Below are 26,780 nucleotides of genomic sequence, written 5' to 3'. Positions count from 1 at the left end.
GGGGGAGGTGGGGGGAGGCTGGCTGCAGGCGTCCCCTTTCCAGGACTGGGGCAGAGTGGTTTTGGCTGGTGAAGCTCTTTCGAGGCCCCGCTGTTCTTCCTCCCGCTCTGGACTCGCAGGTTGGTGTGGGTCTTAGCGAAGTGGACTGCAGACTCTCAGAAAAGTCGTTGTGGCAAGTTTTCCTTTTTCCCACTTAGCGCGGGTGGCTGGTTCTCTCCAGACATTCCAGGCTTGCGCTTGAGCGCCTTCACCCTGAAGGGGAAAGCTTTACCTTCACATTGATGCACGTTTACGTTTCTTAACATTTCAGAGCAAATCAGTTTCCTGGAGTGCTAAGCGAAATTGTTCGTGTGCCCGTGTGATAACGTCAGTGTAAGCTACCCCGAGTAAGTGAGGGAAATCCTGAAGTGTGGAGCATAAAAAGCCAGTAAGAATCTGCTTTACATAAACTTCATACATTTATTAGCAACTACCCGGGTTTGACTTCAGAGATGTTAAATTTCTCCTGGTCCCACGAGGCGCGGACCACTACTTAACGCGAAATAAGAGAGAGAGAGAGAGAGAGAGAGAGAGAGAGAGAAAGAAAGAAAGAAAGAAAGAAAGAAAGAAAGAAAGAAAGAAAGAAAGAAAAAGAAAAGAGCAAACCAAAACAAACTGTCCGGGGTTCTAGACAAGTCATCAGAGCGCTTTTTCCTGGTGAATTCATCCTTGGACTTGGGACTTCCTAAGTTTTCTTGGACTTTCGCAAACCTTTGCTTATCCAAAGCATTGGTTCCCCCGCTCTATTGGTGCTGTTGGGGCTAGTGTCCACATTTACGCTCTTTTCCTTAAACAAAAGTCATCAAGGAAGACCCAAATGATGACTCTCAAGTTCGTATTAGTCTTCACGCATGCATTAGAGCTTTCATTTCGCAGGTGGAGGTGCTGCTTGTGTAAAAGCTATGGAAATAGCAACCTACTTTCATGTTGACCAAGTCAAAAACTTGAGGTCTTTTGCTTAGAAAAAGCTGATGACTTGGGTGCTAAATAAGGAAGACCAATTTATTAAGAACTGGTTTAAATGGGCAGCACAGCGTTTAATATATTAAGCCCCTGAATCAAACGAAGTAGTCAGACGTTATGTTTTTGTCCCTCTGATTCCTAGCTCCTTTCATATCCTTGCAAATAGTATTGTCCTAAGACCGAATTTGACTTTTTAAGTTTAGGAATTAGCTGAATTAATTGGTAGTACTTAAATTAGTATTCTATTTTTATTTTTTTTCTTTTCTTCTTCTTACCCCTGATTATAAAAGCAATATGTGCTTCTTTTAGGACATTGGCAAAGTGTGGGGAAGTATAGTGAAGCAGAGAGAAAGAACCACGACCCAAAGGGCATTGCTCTTAACTTTTTATTATGCTTGCTTGCTTCTCCGTTCCTATACAGGATCTATTTTAAAACTTTAAATATTACAAAAGTTGTTCTCCTTTCTACTAAGTTTTAAATGGCAAGTTGGGTGCTGGGGCGGGTGGTAGGAGAGGGCAATAGATATTATGCTGTTCTTCATTCCCCAAACTGTGGAATGTGAATATAGGGAAGACATTTAATGGTTATCTCATCCAACCACGCATCCTTTGAGATTCTGAAACCCATTTACTGAAGACCCAGTGATTCACGCAGAGTTGGACAGCACTCAGTGGCAATAGTAACTGACTCTGGATCTTACCATTCTATCTTTCTAAAGCAGTACTTTGCTGGGAAAAACTCGGCACTACCCATGTCTGCATGTCTTTGAAGGAGAGGTTCAAAGAGGGACAGGAGGTAATTCTTAAAGATTTGAATTTTTTTTTCATTTAGATATTCATTTTGCTATTCACATTTTCAGGTTGAGGGCTTGAACTTCTTGCAGAAAACAAGGCCACACAGCGGCTGGTCTGTCTACATCCCATTCAAGCCTTCGTATAAAACTGGAGGGCTTTGGGAAACCAAGTGTGTGACCCCAGCGTGGGAGAAGAAAAGCTGAAGATGGCCATGTGGCAGGGTAAGAAATCAGAACTTATTTCTCTAACTGGTTTTTCCTCCATCCCAACCCAACCCCCCAAGCTGGTGGCAGGCAGCCAACCGGCCCTTTCTTTAACCCTTTGTCTCCACAAAGACAAAAGTATATTAATTTAAAAGAAGATCAGGTGAACATAAGGGAAGCAAAACAAAAATAATATAAAAACGGAGGAGCACAAAACAGAAGAGACTCATAAATATGGAGAACAAACTGAGGGTTGCTGGAGGGGTTGTGGGAGGGCGGATGGGCTAAATGGGTAAGGGGCATTAAGGAATGATCTCCTGAAATCACTGTTTCACTATATGCTAACTAATTTGGATGTAAACTTTAAAAAATAAAATTAAAAAGAAGTTGCTGCTACCTAGAAGTTTCACCTATTTTAAAGTAGGGGTGGAGAGGTAGGGGGACGGTGGTAGCAAGAAAATGTAATGCCAGAAGCCTTTTGAAAGAACTCCCTTCTTTCGAACATGTGCTTGTAGGGGTTATGTGTGAGGAAACAGGATTTTTTTTTTCATATTTGTGTTTTTTATTTGTTTCTTGCAAATTCCTTATCATAAGGTTCTCAATGGTGGGGGAGACAGATGTCAGCACCTCCCTGGCTTCCTCTTCCCCGTAAAGACTTTAAAGCATATTTAATGTTATAGTGTTTATATTTGGTGATGGAAGGAAATGCCCGTTTTAATAGTATGAACTACCCAAGAGCAAAACTCAACGGTGGTGTCTTACCTGATGGATTTACATCTCTTGTGAACCTAGGAATTCCTACCACCTGCAAAGTTATTTTTTATTTTTGGTGGGGTTCAGGGTCGTGTCCTTGGGGGAGCATCAGAATTTCTGGGGCTGTGTGGGGATTTTTATGTTTTTCAAAAAGGAGTGTGGGTTTAAGAAATGATAGACAAACACTACCCAGACTGGTCTGTGACCCAGAAAAGGTTAAGAACCACTTGGAGTCGAATGCAAGAAGTTATATAGATATAGGTATTCATCAGGTAGGTTTGTTGGTTGCTAATGTATCTGTTAAAACTTTCTCCTGTTGGTTATGGCTTCAAATACGAAGGCACACAAATGCAACATGTATTTTTGATGTATGAGGATTGTTACTTTGAAGATGTTTGTTGAAATGGGAATTGGCTTGTATCACTCGCTTTGGACGTTTATCAGGAGCAGTTTGGAAATTCTTGTTTAAATCGCGAGGTATTCTTTCATTCAACAAACATAATACAGAGGTGAATAAGACACAGAGCCCTAGAGGGTTCCTTCTCTTATGGGAAAGGCAGACATATAGACAAATGATTGTGTTAGGTTAAATTAAGTGTTAGAATAGGGAGAGGTGCAAAATGTGATGGAAGCCCAGAGAAAGGCATGATGAATTCTGAGTTTTGAGCTGGTCTAAAAAAAAAAATGAGTGGGAGTTTGCCAGATGGGTGAATGAGAGAATTGCATTCTGGGCAGACAGAGAAGCACTGTTTGGGAACTTCCAAGTTGCTCCGTTTGCCTCGTGTGAGATGTGTGGGCCACGACCTCGGATGAAGCTGGGAAGGTAGTTGGAGGCCAGATAATAAAGGACCTTGTATGTTCTAGGAAGGATTTTACACTTTATCCGGGAGACAAAGATTCTAAACAGGGAAGTAACATAATCAGATTTTGTTTCAGAAAAATTACTTTGGCCGCAGTGTTGAGGTGGAGTTGGAGCTGGAGAGAAAGAAAGCCAAGAGCTGGTTGGGAGCTGGTTGGGAGGTTTCTGGTAGAGCACTTGAGGGAAGGAGTTGGGAGTCTGAGCAGAAGCGGGGGCAGCAAGGATAGAGAGCACAGGGTGAATTCTACAAATGTTCTGTGACCAGATGTGGGGGGAACAGGGCCCGGGTTGACACCCAGTTTGGGTGCTTGCGGCGGGTGGTGCCAGTCCCCGAGATTGGGGACCTAGCCTCGGGAAGATGTGAGAAGAGCATATGGGGATGGATGGTGGGGAGTTAGTGTACTGACTTTGGTTTGGCTTCTTTTGCTTGAGACACCTATGGGCTGTTAGGTTCATGATTAAAAGGTGGTGCTGGAAGTTTGTGAAGGTGGGGATCTAAAGTTTTGTTCCTAATGATGCATAAAGAGCTTGTGTTTTTTCTCTTTAGTGGAAACACCATTAGTAGTTAATGATTTATTTATTTTCTAATAAAAACGTTCTAGTGAATACCAATTCTTAATAAAATGTCATAGTTTCTTCTTTTTTAAAGTTTATTTATTTTGAGAGAGAATGATAGAGTGAGAATGTGTGAGCCAGGAGGGGCAGAGAGAGAGGGAGAGAGAGAGCCCCAAGCAGGTTCTGTGCTCTCAGCAAATGGAGCTCGATGCAGGGCTCAATCACATGTACTGTGAGATCATAATTGGGACCAAATCAAGAGTCAGACACTTAACGGACTGAGCCACCTAGGTATCCCTGTCAAATATATTTTTTGCCCCTGTCGTATTTTCTTAATCATATATTTTGTTCTCTCAGGCCCTAAAATCGGATCTGCTTAAAATGACATTGGAGTAAAACCAAATTTTCTTAGCATTAGTGAATAGGGGAGTATTCCATATAAGTAATTGCAACTTATTTTTTTTTATGTGCAACATCTAAAGTGACAAGCAATAGTGACAATGATAGTTTGGCTGGCACTATGGTAGAATAGTTAAAAATACAGATTTGGGTTCAACTCTGATGGGTCCATCACTTGGTAGCTGTGAGACCTGGGGCAAGTCCCTTACCCTCTCTGTGTCTCAGTTTCCTCCTCTGTAAAATGAGGATAATAATAGAACTCACCTTAAAGGGTCATTTTGAAGATTAATATATACAAAGCACTTAGGACATAGTACGTGCCATGTAAATGTGTGCCTTTATTATTAGTAAGACATTTAGAATATTGCCCAGCATATAATACATGCTCATTAAAATTTATCAGTAGCTGCTGTTGTTACTACTGTTACTACTGCTACTACTTATACAACCACCATTATTGTTGTCACTATTACTTTGCTATATCCTGGGGTGACCCTGGGACCCTGTTCTGTTGAGGGAATTTCAGGTTGTCCTTGGAAGCCCTACCCTGTGGTAGTCTGTTTGAGTCTTTAGGTAGAGGCTTAGATCTGAAGAGATCCTTAGAAAACATCTAGCCCAACCCCTAGAAGTGAAGTGACATGCCCATGCTCAAACAGGTTGATGGTGGTGACAGGACTAAAACCCAGGTGTCCTGGTTCCCTATTCCAGTTTTTTTTTTTTAATTTATTTTTGGGACAGAGAGAGACAGAGCATGAACGGGGGAGGGGCAGAGAGAGAGGGAGATACAGAATCGGAAACAGGCTCCAGGCTCCGAGCCATCAGCCCAGAGCCCGACGCGGGGCTCGAACTCACGGACCGCGAGATCGTGACCTGGCTGAAGTCGGACGCTTAACCGACTGCGCCACCCAGGCGCCCCTCCCTATTCCAGTTTTTCCGTGGGCTCGGAGGAGGGAATGGGTGGGTCTATCCTCAGCTCAAGGAAGCTTGGAGTCAGTTTCTGGAGGTAGTTAAGGAACTCTAAGAGCTAGAGGAAGCCAATCCTCCTTAGTCTCTTGGGTCAGTGGTATCTAGTTCCTCCACAGAGAGTTTTATCAGAACTCCCATACCCCTCAAACATGGCCAACATTATTATTTTGACTTCATTTGATGAAGCCCTGTAACATATTTCCTGGCCGCTTTAAACATAGCCTCCTGGGCATAATTTAGTATTTTTGATAACTCAGGGTCATCATTAATACCATCAGATTTATTGATCTAATTGTCAAGAAGTTATTGACAAGAGAACTAGTCAGTTTGGGGTTGGATGAGGTTGGACACATATTGTCAGGTATTATTTATTCAATTATCATTAAAAATTTTTTAATGTTTATTTTTGAGTGAGAGAGAGAGCAAGTGAGCATGAGCAGGGGAGGAACAGAGAGAAAGGGAGACAGAACCCGAAGCAGGTTCCAGGCTCTGAGCTGTCAGCACAGAGCCCAATGTGGGGCTGGAACCCAAGAACCATAAGATTATGACCTGAGCCAAAGTCGGATGCTTAACTGACTGAGCCACCCAGGCGCTCCCCAATTATCATTTATTAGGTACCAGTTTTGCACCAGGCACAGTGTTGAGCCCTAGAGGTGCAATGGTTAGTAAAAATAGGTATGGTCTCTACTCTCATGGAGCTTGCCAACTAGGATAAAGGTAGCATTTCAAATTCATAAAATCATTTATTTAACAAATGTGCTGAAGTAATTTGGAAAAAAATGACACCAATATAAATTTAGAAGATTAAACTACTGTTTCTTAATAAAGGAGAGGGTGCATCAGAGTTGTCCAGGGTGCTTTAAAAACTATTCCTACTCAGGTCTCAGACTCCCCAAATTGGAATTCAGTCTTAGGACCTGCACATTAAAAAAAAAAACAAAAAACAAAAAAACAAAACTCTGTAAGCAGTTCTGATGTGTAATCCTTTTTGGATTACATGTACACTGCTACATTAAAGAATGAAAACTTTGAAAAAGAGAGATGATAGGAGAGTATATAGTGTTGGGGTAGGGAAGGTATTTGTATGCATAATATCAAAGGTAAAGTAATAAATAAAATATTAATATAATCAACTATATGCAAATTTAAAATCCTGCAAAACCCGTGAAGTTAATGACAAAACTGGAAGTAGTTGCAACAAGACTCATTATTCAGAGCAATAAGAAAAATACAAGTATCTGACTAGAAAAATGTGCCAAGGTTGGGAGTAGGAAAATACGTAAAAGAAGAAATCTAAATGGCCAATAAATGTGAAAAAATGTTCTATCTCAGTGGTAGTCAAAGAAAGGAGATTTAAGATGGCATACCATTTTCTCCAATATAATTTACAAAGATTAAAAAGGAATCACAGGGGCGCCTGGGTGGCTTAGTTGGTTAAGCCTCCAACTTCAGCTTAGGTCATGATCTCATGGTTCATGGGTTTGAGTCCCGCGTCAGGCTCTGTGCTGATAGCTGGAGCCTGGAGCCTGCTTCAGATTCTTTGTCTCCCTTTTCTGTCCCTCCCCTGCTCGTGCTCTGTCTCTCTTTCTCTCAAAAATAAACATTAAAAGAAATATAAATAAATAAATAAATAAATAAATAAATAAATAAATAAAAGGAATGACAAAACTCAGTGTTGGTAAGGACATGAGGAAGCAGGCATTCTCTTGCACTTCTGGTGGGAATGTCCGTTTGGCATTATCAAAAGCTTTAAAAAACACGTTTACCTTTTGACCCAGCATTGTTTTTTTTGAATTTATCCCAAGGAAGTAATTAAGGACGTACACAAAAGTGTGTCAATAAGGGTATTCATGGCAGCATTTTCTATAGTGGGAAAAATTGGTAACACTTGCATTCTGGTGTAGTAATACAGTGGAATAGTATATCACTCCTACAAATGATTATAAATGTATCATTCCTATAAATGTATAATCATTCCTAAAAATGATTAGTGCCGAGTTCTACATAGAAATAGGTTCAGGGGTGCCTGGGTGGCTCAGTTTGTTAAGCGTCTGACTTCAGCTCGGGTTATAATCTTGTAGTCTGTGAATTTGAAGCTCGCATCAGGCTCTGTGCTAACAGCTCAGAGCCTGGAGCCTGCTTCCGATTCTGTGTGTGTGTGTCTCTCTCTCTGCCCCTCCTGTGCTCACACTCTGTCTCTCAAAAATGTATAAATGTTAAAAAAAATAATAGGTTCATAATATGATGTTATATGAATGGTGGGCAGGGGGAATCATATCCCAGATTATCGGTAGTTAAAAGCCTGGGATCTGGGGATGAAAGGTACATTGTAGGGAATATAGTCAATGGTATCGTAATAGCATTGCATGGTGACAGATGGTAACTACACTTATGTTGAGCACAGCATAATGTATAGAATTGTGGAATCACTGTAATATACACCTGAAACTAATGTAACATTTTGTGTCAGCTATACTCAAATAGGAAAAAAAGTCTGGGAGGGGCCCTTGGGTGGCTCATTTGGTTAAGTGTCCGACTTTTGGTTTCGGCTCAGGTCATGATCTCCTAACAGTTACAGTGGGAAGCCTGCTTAGGATTTCTCTCTTCCTCTCTCTCTGCCCCTCCCCTGCTTAAGCTCTGACTCTCTCAAAAAATAAAGAAACATAAAAAAGTTAAAAAAGAAAAGAAAAAAGTCTGGGCTCTGGGCTTAGGGTTAGATCGAAATCCTAGCCTTATCAGCTGGGTAATGTTGGGAAGTTATTACCTGAGTGTTCCTCAGCTTCCATGTTAGTAAGAGAGGGATAAAATAGCAACAAACCTAATAGTTCCCAACACCCAGTAGGGTCACCTGGGGATCTCTTAAACCCTCCCAAGGCCAGGCCTCACCCAGTCGATTAGAATCCTCAGTCCTTAGGGATTGGATGCAGCCCTCAGGGTTTTTGAAGCTCCCTGGGTGACTTCGGTGTGTAGACAAGTTTGGGAACCATTGAGCTAACATATAAGCTGGTTATAAATATGAGAAAATCACAGTGGCTGGCATGTGGTAAGTAGTCAATACGTGGTAACTATTATTAGTAACTGTTATTTTTTTTATTAATAATATGACCCCATTTTAATATATGTGTTTGTGTCCATGTATGTATAATAAGAAAAACCTGAGGGGATGTGCACAAAAGTATTTAAAAAAAGAAATTAGAATTGACTTTGTTTTTGCTTACTTGTATCTTCCAATTTCTCTGTAAATACCATGGATTCCTCACTAATTTTTGAAAAGTGTAATTTCTGAAGGAAATATCCAATATATGTGCATAGCTTTTATATGCTATTGTGTTTATAATAGTGAAAAACTGAAGACACAGTTTCTATAGTAGGGGAATGTAAGTAAATTATGGAAGGTCCATATAGTAAAATATGGGGCCATTAAATATGAAGACCAATGCTGAGGAAAATCATTATGATACAGTGGGAGAGTATATGGGATGATGCCATTTCCATCTTTGTAATTTAAGTGTGCAATTCTTTGTGTCTCTGTGTTTACATGTTACATATATACCTGTGGATGTGATGATAAATATGGAATGGAAGGAAAGGAACCAAAGTTGTTTTTGAGAGAGAGAGAGAGAGAGAGAAAATATATGAACGGGGGAGGGGCAGAGAAAGAGGGAAACACAGAATCCGAAGCAGGCTCCAGGCTCCAGGCTCCAGGCTCCAGGTTTTGAGCTGTCAGCACAGAGCCTGATTTAGGGGTCAAACTCAGGAACCATGAGGTCATGACCTGAGTCAGACGCTTAACTGATTGAGCCACACAGGTGCCCCTGGAAAGGAACCAAAGTTGTTAAAGTGGCTATCTCCAGACAGTAGGATGCTTTTCTGTTTTTTCCCCTTTTCATTCTTTTATTTTCCAAATTTTATACGATGAATATGTATTACTTTTGTAATAAAAATGAGTTATTTGAAAATGAGATACACAATGATAGTGCCACCAACAAGGAGCGAATTGTGTGGGCTTCTGGACAACTGCTTCAGTCACTTTGTACCCCTTGCCCCTCCTCCACATTAAAAAAAAAAAAGAAACCAAGACCCCAAGGGTTTGGTCAGAGCAGTTTTGCTTTTCTCTTTCTTTCTTTCTTTCTTTCTTTCTTTCTTTCTTTCTTTCTTTTTTTTTTTTTTTTTTTTTGCTATTAATACTTCCTCAAGTCCTCTTGTAATTTTTGGCCATCTCTCCTATTGACTCCAGAAACTCTTTTGGGAGTGAGAGTGGGGACAGGCAGAGAGATTATGCAAAAATTGGGAAATTACACTTACTCTCATGTGGAGGTTACATAATGAGGTGAGGTGGCAAAAATGCCAGGATAAGCATGAAAATAAGACAGGAAAACTGTAATAAAACTTAGTTGCAACGAGAAACTCAGATTTAAAGGAAGTACATTTCAACCTTACAGATTTTTTTTTCTTAGCACATCACAGTGTATCTGTAAACACTCTGGTGATTTAGCTAACACATTGGGGCCAGGGGAGCATCACAAAACAGTTAGTGAGTTGGAGACAGAGTTTCGGTGTGAAATCTGGATAGCTGTGTGGCTTGATAGTTGGACCACCATCATCTAGGAAGAGCCATCTGCTCCTGCCTGTTGACCAAAACATTAGTATCTGCATGGCTCTTAAACAAAAATCATGTTGTTAGAGCAGGAGTAAGGAAGCAGAGCACCCACCCTCCCCTTTTTTTTCTTTATCTGGCATAGTGTCTCAACTATGGTAGGTACAAGAAAATAATTCTTCATCTCTTTTCACTATTGCCTCTACAACTCCTCAGCGGGGCAGAAGAGGTGGGGATGAATAGGAGGTAAACAAACATGATCTTTGAGAAGATTTCTGTTTCTCTAAGAGCCAGCCATTCCTTCTCAAGCATACAGTTGTGGAAGGAGCATGGACCGTGGAATCTGATACACCTGAATCTGAACCTGGCCCTGCCAGGTGGTGGCCAAAGTACCTAAACTCTGAAAGCCTCAATTGTCTCATCAGGGGTCAAGTGCGGTCTCTGGAGACAGACTCCCTGGGTTTGTGTATTCGCTGTCATTGCTACCTGTAGGCAAGTTATTTTATATACTGTGCCTCACTCTCTTCATCGGCAAAATGGGTTAATAATAATTGTACCTACTCATGGGATTATTGGGAAGATGAAATGAGTTAATACATATATAGCCTTTGAACACTGCCTGGCACAGGTTAAGCACTCACAAATGTTGACCTTTGCTATTAAAATATGCAAAAGTATATGACAATACTTGCCTCACATGATTGTAGATGAGAATGAGAATCACCAAAATCTTCACCTGTTGTAGCTGTTCTGACTGTATTATAATCGCAGCAGAAAAAAAAATCGATATATTCTTAAAGGGATTTAAAAAAAGTTTTTTTTAAGTTTATTTATTTTGAGACAGAGACAGTGAGCAGGGGAATGGCAGAGAGAAGGAGAGAGAGAATCCCAAGCAGACTCCCCACTATCAGTACAGAGCCCGATGCAGGGCTCGAACTCACAAACCGTGAGATCATGACCTGAGCTGAAACCAACAGTCGGACGCTTAACTGACAGCGCTACTCAGGCACCCCTTAAAGGGATGTTTTTAAACAGGAAAGGATCTTTCAAGGTGATCCATTTCAAACATTTCATCTTACAAAGGAGGAAACTGAGGCCCAGGGAAACTGTGAGTATCACAGCTGTCATATGGTGCCTTGAGCCAGGACGATGCCCCAGGCTACTGATAATCAGTGCTGCCTAGTGTGCTCTCTCTGCCAGTCTGTCTGCCTCTTTAGCCCTACTGCAGTTATACTGCCTCCCCTAGGCTTGGCTGTTTTATAATTTTCTGCTAAACGTTAGTCTTTCCCTACTATGCATTATTGCTACTTTGAAAAGTTTAGGGTTTTTTTCCTCCCAAAGAATTGTTTTTTCACTGAGGCTTCCAAGGTGTTTTTTTTTTTTCCTGTCACTCTGTTGGCATTTTTGAAATAAACTATAGGTTATGTTTTAACCAGAATTATGATTCAAAGCTTCCTGTTTCATGTAATGCTGTTCTGTGTGTGGCAGGATGGGAGGGGGGACTAGAAAGTTTCACTATGGGTGGCAGCAAATGCCAGATTCTTCTTATTTTTCCTACTTTCTGTTATAGACCTGTGGCCCAACCAGAGAAGCTGTTGAGGAGTTAATAGGATGAGGTAACTCCCTTAAGTAATGGCTTATTTTGATGCTTTTCAACCCGATACCATTCAGGCATTAGGTAGCATTTTCTTATATGTATTTAGGATTTCTGCCCTGACTACTTCCATGAAGAGCAACCCAGAAATTGTAACATAGAGCAGTTAGAAATAAATTCAGGAAAGGGACTATCTGGTGGAAATGAAGTAGGTATTACCAAGCATGTGAGATACTCAGGACACTGAATCTTTTTCTTTCCTTCTTCTGCACCTCCCTACAAAAAGATAAGCACACTAAATTCCATTATTATTATTATTATTATTATTATTATTGTTATTTGTTTTAGGTTTTTATTTTAATCCTAGTTAGTTAACATACAGTGTTATATTAGTTTTAGGTGTACAATATAGTGATTTGACAGTTCCATACATTAAATTACATTATTGACATCTTCTGGTCAAAAAAGGTGTTCAGATGTAGAGAGCTCTCCTGGCCCTGTGTGTGCTGAGTCTTCTGGTCCTCACACCACCCTCCACTGCCCTGGTCTGGCCTGCGGCCACCTACAGCTCAACACTGAATATTCTCAGGTTGAAGTCATGGTTTTTCCTATATAGCTTAAGAGTGGTAAGAAGCAGGTGGGCAGAGGAATCACTGCCATCCGAATTTTCAATTTTCTGCCAAGGCCTTCTTTTCCTTGGGTTCTGTACCCTGGTAATAAATAATAATAATAGAGCCTCATTCTCTCCATTGAATGACTGTGCACCATCCACCCAGATATCAAAGCCAAAAGTCTAAGATGCACTGCACAGCCCTTGCCCTTCTCTGCTTGCAGTCCCCTCCTGATGGCCTAGATCGTATTCCTAGCAAATGTCTACTTTCCGCCATCAGCTAAGGGTCCTCTATTCTCTGTAGTCTTTCCTGAAACCTTGCCCATCCTCTGGTAAAATTAGCCTTTCCCTTCTTTGCGTGTTTCCCCACTCTCTCGTATACGTCTTGAGGGCATTGGCTGTATTTGTTCAGTACGTTTGTTTTCATGTCTGCTGTGTGCCAGGCACTGCATTGGGTAGGTGCTGGGGTTAGAGCAGTGAACACAAAAGCCATGATTCTTGCCCTCCTAAGCATTGCAGTCATGTGGGGAAGCTGGTATTCAAACATATGCACAAACATTTCAGTATGAAGTATTATGATATGAAGTAAAGTTCTAAAAAAAAGAATAAGTGAGACAATTTATTGGGAGAAGGGGTCTGGAATGAAGTGACAAGTTCAGTAGAGGCCAAAAGATGGATAGGAGCTATCTAGGTGAAGAGCTGGTGGAAGGGCATACCAGGCAGAGGAAATGAAGTGGAAATCCCTGAGGTGGCAAGAACCTGGATTCTTCCCCAGTGTGGTGGTCCACTGTGGCTGGACAATCGTGAATGAGATATACAGGGGATTGGGATGAACTGGAAGGGTGGGCAAGGCTCTGGTAACACAGGGTTTATAGGCCGTGTTACTCAGTATCCTAAGTGCAGTGTTAGGGCTTCAGGGATAGATTGCATGGGGCAGGGCAACAGTGAATGAGGGGAGGGCCTCATTCATCTTTGCATCCCAGCTACCTGACAGAGAGTACGCAGAACATACTATGTGCTCATGGAATCTTTGTTTAATGAGTAATAATTGCCTTGCCTTCCTACCAGGATTGTCATGAAGATTAAATGGGGTAAAATATGCTAAGGTGCTTTGCAACATACACAATGTTACACAAATGTTATTCTAGATGTGGTCCACTAGATTCTGTGCAGTGATGCTTGCAGATGTTCACTATCATTGGAAAAAACCTGATTCTCTGTTAAAGTAGCAAAATCTTTCAATCAGATCATCCCATACCATGAATATGCTGATATACTGAGGTGTACATATTCAAAGTGTGCCTGCATTGCCAGTGACTTTAATTATGGGTGAGTGAAAACCACCTTATGTGACACCATTATATGTTAGAGATAAATTACCAGGAGCAGTGTATGTTTCTCTTCTGTGCTAAAATTCACTCAGTAAATCTCCGAACCTAAGGAATGCATTATTTAGGAGCTGGATTAATTCTGTGGAATGGCACCCTCTGAATTTGCATTTGGACAAGGGCAAGGATAATCACAGCAAGGTGAGGCTGCCACCAACTGTGACATTTGGCTTTCCAGACTATGTTAAAATAAAAAATGTAACAAAATCATTAGGGCTTTGCTATTTTTGTGTTAAAATATCTAGTTCCTTATTTGAGCTACAGAAACTTCAGATGAGGTGATTGGTTTAAAAGCCCCCTTCTGACTTTGGCTCAGGTCATGATCTCATGGTTCATGGGTTTGAGCCCTGCGTCAGGCTCTGTGCTGACAGCTCAGAGCCTGGAGCTTGCTTCGGATTGTGTGTCTCCCTCTCTCTCTCTGCCCCTCCCCTGCTCATGCTCTGTCTCTCAAAAATAAATAAGCATTAAAAAAAATTTTTTTAAAGCCCCTTTCTGTGCAGAGTCAGAGGAAGTATTAGAGCCCACTTGGAGGGCAGTTTGGAAGTTCTTATGAAAATGTAAGATGTGTATACCTTTTGTCTCAGTGAATCTAGTCTAAGAAGGAAGTGCACAAAAGTCACTTTTTACGAGGATGTTAGTCATTTCATTGTTGCTCCATTTTCACTACTGACAGTCTTGACGTCCGTCATGAGAGGCTGGTTATATTAATAATGGTGTATGTATGCACCCAATGGAATGCTGTGCATTTTATGAAAAAGAATGAGGTAGATCTATAGATAATGATAGGGAGTGGTGTCCAAGATACATTTTAAATGGAAAAAAAAGGTACAGAATGGTATTGTATGATCCCATCCGTACAACTGAAAGAAGGGGGGAGGTAAAGGGTAGATGGATATGAGTTTGTATATACACATGCATAGACATTTTCTGGAATGATAGATGAGAAACAGCAGTTGTTACCTTAGAGTTTAGGGGTTGGCAGGGGTAGGGGTTTTCATTTTCACCCGATACCTTTCTATATTGCTTGACTTGTTTACAACAAGCTATAATGCCTTTAGGTAATAAAATTTGAATAAAACCTGTACCTCACTTGATTCTTTTCTTGATGCTATTCTAAGAAATAAAAGGTATAATAATGGCTGAGGTGAGAGGTCAGGTCTGAAGTATAGGAGGCAGAGTCTGGGAAAATCAAGGGCCTCTGAAAGCTTCCAGGGAATCATCATGGCCAGGGGGCTTAGGGGAGCTGTGGTTTTGTTAAAGCTTAATGCTAAGGGGTGCCTGGGTCACTCAGTAGGTTAAGCAACTGACTTCAGCTCAGGTCATGATCTTACAGTTCATGAGTTCGAGCCCCACATGGGCTTGGTGCTGTCAGCGCAGAGCCCGCATCAGATCCTCTGTTTCCCCTCTCTCTCTGCCCCTCCCCTGCTCGCTTGCTTGCCCTCTCAAAAATAAATAAACATTAAAAAAAAGCTTAATGCTAAGAAAGTAAGTGAGAAAATTAGGTGAAAAAACTCATGATTTTATTCATTTTTTTCCTTTGTTCTTTTTTTTGATGAAGCAATTTTAATTGTGTCATTAGTTTTGATATGTAGTAGGTATTTTAATACCTAAGTTGCAGAGTAATTGTATTCTAGGCCACAATTAAGCAGTTAAGTGTCTTCGTGTCTGGATAAATAGTTGTTGTTCTTGTCCAACTTGTTTAAATATTGTATAAGGGAATGCTGGGCTACAGTTCCTTGAGCTTTTTGCTCAAGGTCCTGACAAGGAATACAGATATAGTCTTATGTTTGAAATGAAGAAGATATAGGTTGCCTTCCATTTACATAAGAAAGTCTTGATTAAACCCTCAAATGCTTTAAGCTCATTTTAGCTCACTCCCCCCACCAAAAAGACCACTTTTGCCTGTGATATGAGAAGTAAAAGGAATGTTCAAATGAATGTCCTCTGGATTTGCTATAGTGAATAACTCTTTTACTCAGCTGTGTGTGTAGAGACCAGAGTCCCTAGCCTCTCAACTGGCCCTGGTTTGCTAATATTTGGAATTGTGGCCAGTGGATTAAGAAGCAAGGTAAGTTTTACTCTTGGATGTATAACTGTACACATACGATGTATAATTGGGCAGGTGGCAGAGACTGGAATGATGGGAACAACTGTGAGAAAGGAGAAAGGCTCAGTAATTTCAGGTTGTAGATTGGCGTAGAAAAAGGGACTCAAAGAGTTTAATTTTTGCGATATTTCCTGCTTGTGGAAACATAGAGCCCGAGGTGCTGCCTAGAGTGTGGTTTGAGGTTGAACCTGAACCTGGACCTGGAAGTTATGCTTAGAGAAGCAGACAGGAAGATTTGCTGATGATCAGAGAAGCTGTTAGAAATGGCCCTAGCTTGGAGTTGGCATAAATGAGGGAGGAACTGGGAGAAGAAACCAGATATTCTAGAAAGAGAAGACCCTGAGCCGAGAGTGGGCTGGACTTGGTATCTGCTGAAAGCCTGTGCTTGGCTGCCCTGTGTAGAAAGCAGAGGCTTAAATAAACAGTTGATGGGTGAGTGAAATGCAATTTGGTGGCCAAAATTCTGGATTATTTCTAAGTTTAAGTCATTTAGTATCTTATGTGTAGACGACACTATTAGGTGTCACATGTTCAACTAAGAGGAAAGAGAAGCAGACACTGTCTTCCCCACAGCTAATCTCTGAGGCAGTTAAAGCATGTGTACCAATTACCACGACCCAAGCTAGTGTTAGATATACATTATAAGAGAGGTTTAGAATACCACAGAAGTCAGACAAAGGTGAGGAGGGAGCATCTGAGGTAGACCGTGTAGTATGAGATATGTTCTTCTATAACTGTTGATGTTAGAGATATGATTTCAGGCAGCAAAGTATAAGGGGCATTTGAGGGAATGGGAAAAAAAGATCATGCCAGGCCTGTTATATGCATCATGTCATTAAATCCTTCTAACAACCCTTTATTGACTGAATTATTTATTGTCATAACTAGGGCACTTCTCAGAGTGAAGTCATATGCTAATCAGATGGGGTAGGCATAGACAGTGGCTGAACCAGATAGACCAGGACATATGAGGCAGTTGATATTATCCTCATTTAACAAATGAGAAAAAGGATGTTCCAAGTCACATAGGTAAGAAGTGATAGAGCCAGGACTTGAATCTAACTGTGGCCCCCAAACTAAGAGATTCGTACTTCTATGAGTATGGGGGCAGTTGAAGGGCTTGGAGCAGGGAATGCCATGGTTGGAACTATGTAAGACAGATGAGAGGGACATACTGGAGACTGGAAACCGGGAGGTTAGTTAGGACATTGCTGAAAGAGATGCAGGTAGAACTTCACGAGGGTCTGGATGTCAGATGTTGACCTTGGGGGTTTAAAGGAAGGGATAAATGGGAGATACACCACAAAGGAAGAAGTGACAAACCTTGACTACTGCTCTGCTTTGGAGGGAGAAGAGTAAAAGATGACTCAGGATTTTAAACTCTTTTAGTGAAAACATCATGTAGCCAAAAGCAGCCATCATAACCTAGAAAGGTTATGTGAGTTTTCATTAGCCTTCCAGACTTCAGAGAAAATCTGCTTTGGGGTGCCTGGGTGGCTCAGTTGGTTAAGCGTCTGACTTTGGTGCAGGTCATGATCTTACGGTTCGTGAGTTCAAGCCCTGGTCCAGCTCTGTGCTGACAGCTCAGAGGCTGGAGCCTGCTTTGGATTGTGTGTGTCTCTCTGTCTCTGCTCCTCCCCTGCTTGTGTGTGTGCTTTCTCTCTTTGTCAGACAAAATTAAAAAAAAGAAAACCTGTTTCTGAGTACAATTGACTTACTGACTTATAGTCATGAACAAATTATTTGATCTTTGTTTGCCCACATGTACTTATTTGTAAAATGTAATGTTATTTGTCACTAAAAAGCCTCCAAAATAGCAGAGCTGGAATTTTTTTTTTTTACCTCCACATTTTCGAAATTTCAACGCTTGTGCTCAGTAATGTGAAATTGAATCCCAGTGTTGAGTACACTCAGTTTTATATTATATTGGCAACACAATAATGATAATATTGGTAAATGATGTGTTGTCTTCTGCTTCTGTTAACACCTTTAATTGCCAGATGAATTCTAATGCCCACTCTATAACATCTTTTCTATAGTTGTCTTAAACTGCTTTTTAAATTATTATGATTTAACTTTTTAATGTTTATCTTAGCTCCCCAGACACCATAAAAAATACTCAAGGGACAGGAACATATACATCCCTCTGTTCTTCCTAATGCCTTGGAGGCATGCAGGAAATATTTATTAATTTGATTTGACCAGTTCATATGGCACAATAAGACCGTTTTACTTTTGTACATTATACTTTGTTCATATGGTCTCAAATAGCATTGGGTTTTTGGTAACTACATCTTACTATAAGCTCATAATGAGCCCAAAGCCTACTTCATTCTCCAAGTATGTGTGTGCATGCACGCACACGCGTGCGCTTGTGTGTGTGTGTCTGTCTGTCATCGTCTTCTCCTTCTTGTTAAAACTTTTCTGTCTTGGCTTTTACTCTTTTTGAACATTAACATAGTTAATTTATATTTCTTTTTCCTCTTGTTAGGTTTAGCATTATCATATTTACTTCATAAATATTTTGATCTAAGTAACAAAATATTGCTTGGTCTATTAGTTTTCTATTGCTGCATAATAAATGACCACAACTGTAGTGGCTGAAAACAATACTACCCACTTACTGTCTCACAGTTTCCATGGCTTATGAGTCTGTTGTGGCTTATCTGGATCCTTTGCTCAGTCTCTCAGGCTGCTGTCAAGATGTTGGCTGAGACCACAATCTCATCTGAGGCTTGCGTCTCTTTCCAAGTTTATGTAGCTCTTGGGCAGAATTTAGTTCTTTGTGGTTGGAGGTTTGGGGCCCTCAGCTCCTAGAGGCCACCTGTAGCTCCCTGCCACATGGTCCTCTTCAGAGGTACTTCACAGCAGCTTGCTTTCAGGCAAACAAGGGATAAAGTCTGTGTCATGCTAGCAAGAAGGAATCCCCTATACAGTAGTGCCCCCTTAACCGTGGTTTCAGTTTTCCCAGATCAACTTGGTTTGGAAGCAGATGCCTTCTTTCTGACATATTGTCAAAATTCATTCACATCACTTCATCTCCTCATGTAGGCATTTTATCATTTCCCATCATTACAAGAAGAAAAGGGTGAGTACAGTACAATATTTTGAGAGAGAGAGAGACCACATTCCCATAAATTTTATTGTATATTGTTTTAATTGTTGTCTTTTATTGTTGTTGTTGTTAATCTTTTGTGGTGCCTATTTATACATTAAACTTTATCATAGGTTTGTATGTATAGGAAAAAACATAGTATATATAGGGTTTGGTGCTATCCACGATTTCAGGCATCCACTGGGGGTCTTGAAACATATCCCCCATAGATAAGGGAGAGGGAACTACTGTATGTATGTACACAGTATGTATGTACACACACACACACACACACACACACACACACACACACCCTAATCATGGGAGTGACCTCTCATTACCTTAGCTGTATTCTGTTGGCTAGAAGCTAGTTACAGGTCCCTCCCACACTCAAGGCAAAGGGATTATATAAGGACATGAACACAAGGAGGTAGGCATTATTCAGGATTACCTATAGGTGTCTGGTACACTTGGCATAGAACTAAATGAGGCTAATTGAAGACTTAGCAGCTTACCATTCATTAATGGACACTTACCAGGTAAGGCTGTTCTAGCAGCTGTGACTCTACCTTTACTGTCATCCGACAAATGCTTTTTTTTCATCTTGCTTACAAAGATGTAATGAGAGATGATGTTTAATAATATGCCTAAAATCATCATGCGAGGCCTTTTACTGAGACAGAGAGCACTGGAGCAGGAGTAGAATTGTGGACAGGGGGATTTCAGCGTGGATGGCTATAGATATTCAAGTAGAGATTCATCTCCTGTGGGCCTGTGGCTTAGGAGAGGGTTTGGGCTTAAATAGAGATTTGGGAATCTTTCATGTATAGATGGTAAATGGAGCCTAGGGTATGTGTATAGTGTGAGAGGGGAAAGGTGCCAAGAGTGGAGTTCTGGCGAAATCCAGGTACTCTGAGTGACTCCCCTAACCTTGTTATCTAACAACCCAAATGGAAAAGGAAACACATTATCCAGCTTCAGAGGGAAAGTTGTATTATTTTTGTTTGCTTCTGTCTTCATTCTCCTCTCTTCCTGTCTATTCCAGGTACTCCTTATCCAATTACCCTCCTTTTCTTCTGGTATCTTTTCTTCCTTTCCACTGGATCCATTTGCTAGCCTGTCCATAAACATGTTGTGAACTTCTTTGCTGTGCCCTCTAGCTACCAATACCCATCTAGCTAGCCACTTAACCTTTCTGGACCTCAGTTCTCTCAAAGATTGAGGGACATAATGGAGGGAGAAGGTTATGATTTTTAAGTAGCCTCTTTCAGATCTGAATTCTGCACTGCCATGTTCTTGGTCTCCCCTTTTCCCTTTTTGGTTCTGCTGACAGTTGAGTTCCTTTTTGAAACTTCCCTCCCTTGGCCACAGAGTTGTTGTACTCTTCTAGTTCTCTTTCTGCCTGCCTCTCCTGCTACTTCTTTGCTTTTGCTTTCTTCTGCTGCCTAATTACGTCCATATTTGGGAGTGTCAAGTTCTTCACCTTTTCTCTTTATACTCTCTCCCTCTGTGATTTCGTCTTCCCTCCTCACTTCAGCTTTTTTGGTTTTTAATTACAGAAGTAATACATGATCACATGTTTATCTTAAGAAGCTAAAATATAAATATCTTGAGTAAAAAGTGAAAGTGTCCCTTCAGCCTCCTCCTCAGAGGGAACCACCATTATCATGTTGGTGTCCTTTCTTCTAGGGGTTGAGTCCCAGACCCGTAGCTTGAGCTCTATAGTTTTTTCGTCTGTGGCTGCAATCAAGATACCCTTACTCAAATGCTTCACTCTCAGCACGTCAAATTAGTTAGCCGAATGACTTTGGGCATGTGGTTGATGTGATTCTTTCTGTGGTTGTTTCTATTCTGGGGTTCTTTGCGTGTCTAACACGTATTTCTTTTGTGTCCCTGTAGCATTAAAAAGTAGATATTCCCTATATGTTTGTATGATCCTGTTATTTTATGGCTGATAAGTTCTCAATTTGCTTATATGTACAGGCCCCAGAAAGTAGAACAACTCTGTCAAAACTTTAGATGAAAAGGTAGTTGAATGGGCATGAGGCCCAGTCATTGGGAACCAGATTGTGATCAGTAAATTAAAGCCAGGGTGCTACCGTTAAAGAAATAAATCATGGGCTCTAAAACTTAAATATCTTAGTCTAAAATAGTAGCTACCAGCATCACTATTTGTGTAGAAACATTATTTTGACTCTGAAAAAGGTATATGGATAACCTCTGTAGTGTAATAGGTCATTTTACAAAATTATTTTCCACTATATGTTCATTAAATGCAAATTAATGGGAAAGGTTATCCCTTTTGAGAATCCAGATTGCCAGTGGAAGTTGATTACTCCATATTGTATTAATGAAGCTGTGTCACAAGTAATGATACACTGAAAATTGCAGGTCTCTGTATAATCTTAATTCCAAAGGAATTCAGGGTAGGCATGGTAGAGGATCCATGGTAGTGGTTCTCATCTGGGAGCAGTTTTGCTCCTCTGAGGACATTTGGCAATGTCTGGAGGCATTTATCGTTGTCACATAACCATATCTAACTTCTATCTGGTGGGTAGAAGTTAGGGAAGCTGCTGAATATCCTATAATGCTCAGGCCAGTCCCCCACAACAAAGAGTTACCTGACCCAAGATAGCAGCAGTGCTGAAATTGAGAAACCCTACTTCAGGGAATTTGGGGTTAGGGGGAGATCCATGGAGGTGGTCGTTGATGCCCCTTTGTGTTTATGCTGATGTCCTATAGTTCTTAACCTTGGAGGATATGACGTTTGTTTGGATTTCAGTGATAGCAACATCAATATCAGATAGATGAATGCTACTTACTTTTCTAGGTATTCTAATTATTTGGTTATTAATGGAAATTATCCCCAAACTTTGTCAATACTCTTTTTTTTTCAAGAGAAACTTCTCTTTAAGAGAGATAAACAAGAATGCTAAGATCTGATACAATTTTATCTTGAGATATTGCTCTGGTGTATTGCATTTTAACTCTTAGTCCTGAATATTGCAGGTGATCTTAAACTGAGATATAGTTCAGGAGTTTAAGTGGGTTGCCCAAGGCCGTGTACTGATTTAATCATAGAACTTGGTCTAGAAATCAGATAACTTAATTTCTAGGCCATTGTTCCTTCACTTCTGCCATTGCTTCTGTATTGCTGCTTCCCTGCTTTAAGTCTCCTGAAGAGCAGAATCAAGTATGTCACAGATTGGATGGTCTTAGGTGCAGGCCATTTTGCAGATGTATACAAAAATATTCAACCTTACCAGTCATCTAAAACAACAACAGCAGCAACACAAAAATTACCCAAAATAATGCAAAGTGAAACTTTAAGGACCTATACTTTTTTACTTATCAGAGTGGATGCAGTATTACAGCAAATGGGGGACAGAGCTTAAAGGAAGTGGTAGGGTGAAAGGGTGCTAGTTTAACACAGCTGTATGGCATTTCTCTAAGCTACCATTTTGAAGAATGTTGCCTTTTGGGCTGGCTCCCAAACTGCATTTGGCTAGCACTTTGGAATTTTAAATGGGTAAAAAAAATATGATTTTCTGTTGCTCCCAGCTGTCCTGCATGGTTTAATAGACAACTGTTCGAAAGAGAATAGAGGCAGCATTGATTTGCTTTATGAACTTGGGATATATGCTTTCTTCTTCGTGTGCTCAGTTACTTCATATAGTAAATTGAGGATGGTAATGATGAAGGTAGTTAATATTTATTGAGCCCTTACAATTTGCCAGGTACTGTTCTGAAGCCCTTGTATGCATATTATATTATTAAAATTCAATACAGCTCTAAAGGTAAATGCTGTTATTCACATTTTTAAATGGAGGAAACTGAGGCAAGGAGACAATAAGTAACTAGCTTTTATAAGCTAATAAATAGTGCCTGGCATGAATTGAGATATGCTGTTAATGGAAAATACACATCAGATGTCAAAGAATTAATATGGTAAGAATATAAAGTATTTTAATAATTTTTAAAATATTGATTACATGTTGAAGTGGTAATATTTTGCATATATTGGGTTAAATGAAATTTACTATTCAAGTTCATTTCACCCTATTTCTTTTTACTTTTCTTAATGTGTCTTCCAGGGAATTTAAAGTTACATATGTGGCTAGAGGTTTTATATTTCTTTTAGATGACACTTATCTAGAGCGTTTTATCAAGCTAGCTCCTGCGGATGGGTGATCTCCATCCTATCATCATGTACATGAGGCTAAAAGCTGAGGAAGGCTTAAAAATGTTAAAGATATTAGGCTATAGTTTGCTGCTGTAGTCAGTAAGGCTTTAAGGTGGACATTAGGTCCATTCTCTAATACTTTCATTATTAAGGGATGGGGAGGGAGGATGCTTTTAAACTTATGTGAGTTCTAAAGTTTTAGTCTTGTACACATCTACTGAATAACTGTGTAAGATACTCGATAATGTGGCTCAGATAAAAAGCAGTGACTTGGACTTTGCCATCACGGAGCTTATAATCCAGTAAAAGTACATGTACACACACGACTCTACGTTAAATCAGATGTAATGAGTGGTAGAAACAAAGCGCTTAGAATCTTAAGTGAACGAGAGGTCATTTGCAGCTGTGGTGAGGAGGAGGGAAGGCTTGGGAAGGAGGTGACATTTGAGCTGGTTGGAGAAAGATGGATAGGATTTTAATAGAGGTCCCCTCTGTATTCAAAGGAACATGCAGAAAAATAGGTGACAGGTCATTGAGCTGGCATGGTTTCCTGCTTGCCAAAGGGAAGCTCTTTATGGTACAAGATGGAGAGAGGTCTGATACATTGAAATGAGGATTTTTAATGGCCCGTTTATGTTGTTATGCCTCATTCAGCAGACCCCTTTCTTGCATACACCTATGAGCTTCCAGTCGTGAAACAGACTACTTATCTAAGTCTTTTTGATTTCTGATCTCCTGGATCAGCTAGGCAGCAAGTGTTGCTTAAGCACATAGCTTGTGTCTATGAATATATTTTTAGGTATGTATGGATAGATAGGCAGGCAGAGAAGTTGTTTTTAAACTATGGTTACAGTGGGCCAACCTTGAAATTTAGACTTAACATGAATTTATTCTTATAAGTTGTTGTCTAATGTCTCAAGCAAATAACGGTAGCATGGAGAGGAGTAAGTATAGGGGCAGGAAGAGGCCAGAAATGTTACCCTGACAGAAGATTCTCCACTTTGAAATGGAAGACGTGGAAAAAAAATACCCTCCTCATTGTTCACCAATACGACTGTGTTCAATTCTGTCCTTTCCTTCCAGCTACCAATTGTTCATCAGGTTGTTTGGTTAGTTTTGTGTGGAAGTCACTTGGCATTAAAAGACTTTGGAATAGGTTCCGGAAGATGGCGGCATAGGAGGATGCGGGGCTCACAGCGCGTCCTGCCGATCACTTAGATTCCACCTACACCTGCCTAAAGAACCCAGAAAACCGCCAGAGGATTAGCAGAAGGGAGTCTCCGGAGTCAAGCGCAGACTGGAGGCCCACGGAACAGGGTAGGAAGGGCGGCGAGGCGGTGCGCGCTCCACGGACTGGCGGGAGGGAGCCGGGGCGGAGGGGCGGCTCGCCGGCCAAGCAGAGCCCCCGAGTCTGGCTGGCAAAAGCGGAGGGGCCGGACGGACTGTGTTCCGACAGCAAGCGCGACTTAGCGTCTGGGAGGTCATAAGTTAACAGCTCTGCTCGGAAAGCGGGAAGGCTGGAGGACAAAGGGAGGGAGAGCTGCTGAGCCCCCGGACGGCAGAGCTCAGCTTGGCGGGGAACAAAGGCGCCAGCGCCATCTCCCCCGCCCATCCCCCAGCCAAAATCCCAAAGGGAACCAGTTCCTGCCAGGGAACTTGCTCGCTCCGCGCAAACACCCAACTCTGTGCTTCTGCGGAGCCAAACCTCAGGCAGCGGATCTGACTCCCTCCCGCTGCCACAGGGCTCCTCCTGAAGTGGATCACCTAAGGAGAAGCGAGCTAAGCCTGCCCCTCTTGCCCCCGTGCACCTTGCCTACCCACCCCAGCTAATACGCCAGATCCCCAGCAACACAAGCCTGGCAGTGTGCAAGTAGCCCAGACGGGACACGCCACCCCACAGTGAATCCCGCCCCTAGGAGAGGGGAAGAGAAGGCACACACCAGTCTGACTGTGGCCCCAGCAGTGGGCTGGGGGCAGACATCGGGTCGGACTGCGGCCCCGCCCACTAACTCCAGTTATACACCACAGCACAGGGGAAGTGCACTGCAGGTCCTCACCACGCCAGGGACTCTCCAAAATGACCAAACAGAAGAATTCCCCTCAGAAGAATCTCCAGGAAATAACAACAGCTAATGAACTGATCAAAAAGGATTTAAATAATATAACAGAAAGTGAATTTAGAATAATAGTCATAAAATTAATCGCTGGGCTTGAAAACAGTATACAGGACAGCAGAGAATCTCTTGCCACAAAGATCGAGGGACTAAGGAACAGTCACGAGGAGTTGAAAAACGCTTTAAACGAATTGCAAAACAAAATGGAATCCACGATGGCTCGGCTTGAAGAGGCAGAGGAGAGAATAGGTGAACTAGAAGATAAAGTTATGGAGAAAGAGGAAGCTGAAAGAAAGAGAGATAAAAAAATCCAGGAGTATGAGGGGAAAATTAGAGAACTAAGTGATACACTAAAAAAAAATAATATACGCATAATTGGTATCCCAGAGGAGGAAGAGAGAGGGAAGGGTGCTGAAGGGGTACTTGAACAAATTATAGCTGAGAACTTCCCTGAACTGGGGAAGGAAAAAGGCATTGAAATCCAAGAGGCACAGAGAACTCCCTTCAGACGTAACTTGAATCGATCTTCTGCACGACATATCATAGTGAAACTGGCAAAATACAAGGATAAAGAGAAAATTCTGAAAGCAGCAAGGGATAAACGTGCCCTCACATATAAAGGGAGACCTATAAGACTCGTGACTGATCTCTCCTTTGAAACTTGGCAGGCCAGAAAGGCTTGGCACGATATCTACAGTGTGCTAAACAGAAAAAATATGCAGCCGAGAATCCTTTATCCAGCAAGTCTGTCATTTAGAATAGAAGGAGAGATAAAGGTCTTCCCAAACAAACAAAAACTGAAGGAATTTGTCACCACGAAACCAGCCCTACAAGAGATCCTAAGGGGGATCCTGTGAGACAAAGTACCAGAGACATCACTACAAGCATAAAACATACAGACATCACAATGACTCTAAACCCATATCTTTCTATAATAACACTGAATGTAAATGGATTAAATGCGCCAACTAAAAGACATAGGGTATCAGAATGGATAAAAAAACAAGACCCATCTATTTGCTGTCTACAAGAGACTCATTTTAGATCTGAGGACACCTTTAGATTGAGAGTGAGGGGATGGAGAACTATTTATCATGCTCCTGGAAGCCAAAAGAAAGCTGGAGTAGCCATACTTATATCAGACAAACTAGACTTTAAATTAAAGGCTGTAACAAGAGATGAAGAAGGGCATTATATAATAATCACAGGGTCTATCCACCAGGAAGAGCTAACTATTATAAATGTCTATGCACCAAATACCCGAGCCCCCAGATATATAAAACAATTACTCATAAACATAAGCAACCTTATTGATAAGAATGTGGTCATTGCAGGGGACTTTAACACCCCACTTACAGAAATGGATAGATCATCTAGACACACAGTCAATAAAGAAACAAGGGCCCTGAATGATACATTGGATCAGATGGACTTGACAGATATATTTAGAACTCTGCATCCCAAAGCAACAGAATATACTTTCTTCTCGAGTGCACATGGAACATTCTCCAAGATAGATCATATACTGGGTCACAAAACAGCCCTTCATAAGTTTACAAGA

The 26,780-nt window shown here is 41.1% G+C and overlaps 1 protein-coding gene across 4 annotated transcripts in view; it reads left to right on the top strand.

Moving 5' to 3' along the window:
* Positions 1 to 26,780, top strand: part of CLCN5 (chloride voltage-gated channel 5) — a 175,016-nt gene that overhangs the window by 558 nt on the left and 147,678 nt on the right. For 2 of the 4 annotated variants that reach the window (XM_019417496.2, XM_019417501.2), the window contains exon 2: positions 1,863 to 2,018. In XM_019417496.2, coding sequence (XP_019273041.1) covers positions 2,003 to 2,018 — 16 coding nt within the window. In that variant the 5' untranslated portion in view covers positions 1,863 to 2,002. Of the gene's footprint in view, positions 1 to 30; positions 120 to 310; positions 387 to 1,862; positions 2,019 to 26,780 lie in introns of those variants that run through there. The other 2 variants (XM_019417497.2, XM_019417498.2) reach the window with 2 other exon arrangements.

This window comes from Panthera pardus, unplaced genomic scaffold (genome assembly GCF_024362965.1).
Source record: "Panthera pardus isolate Hobbes unplaced genomic scaffold, ASM2436296v1 HiC_scaffold_27, whole genome shotgun sequence".
Lineage (NCBI taxonomy): Eukaryota > Metazoa > Chordata > Mammalia > Carnivora > Felidae > Panthera > Panthera pardus.
Note: the sequence above shows the minus strand (reverse complement) of the source record. Positions and strands in the feature narration are given on the sequence as shown.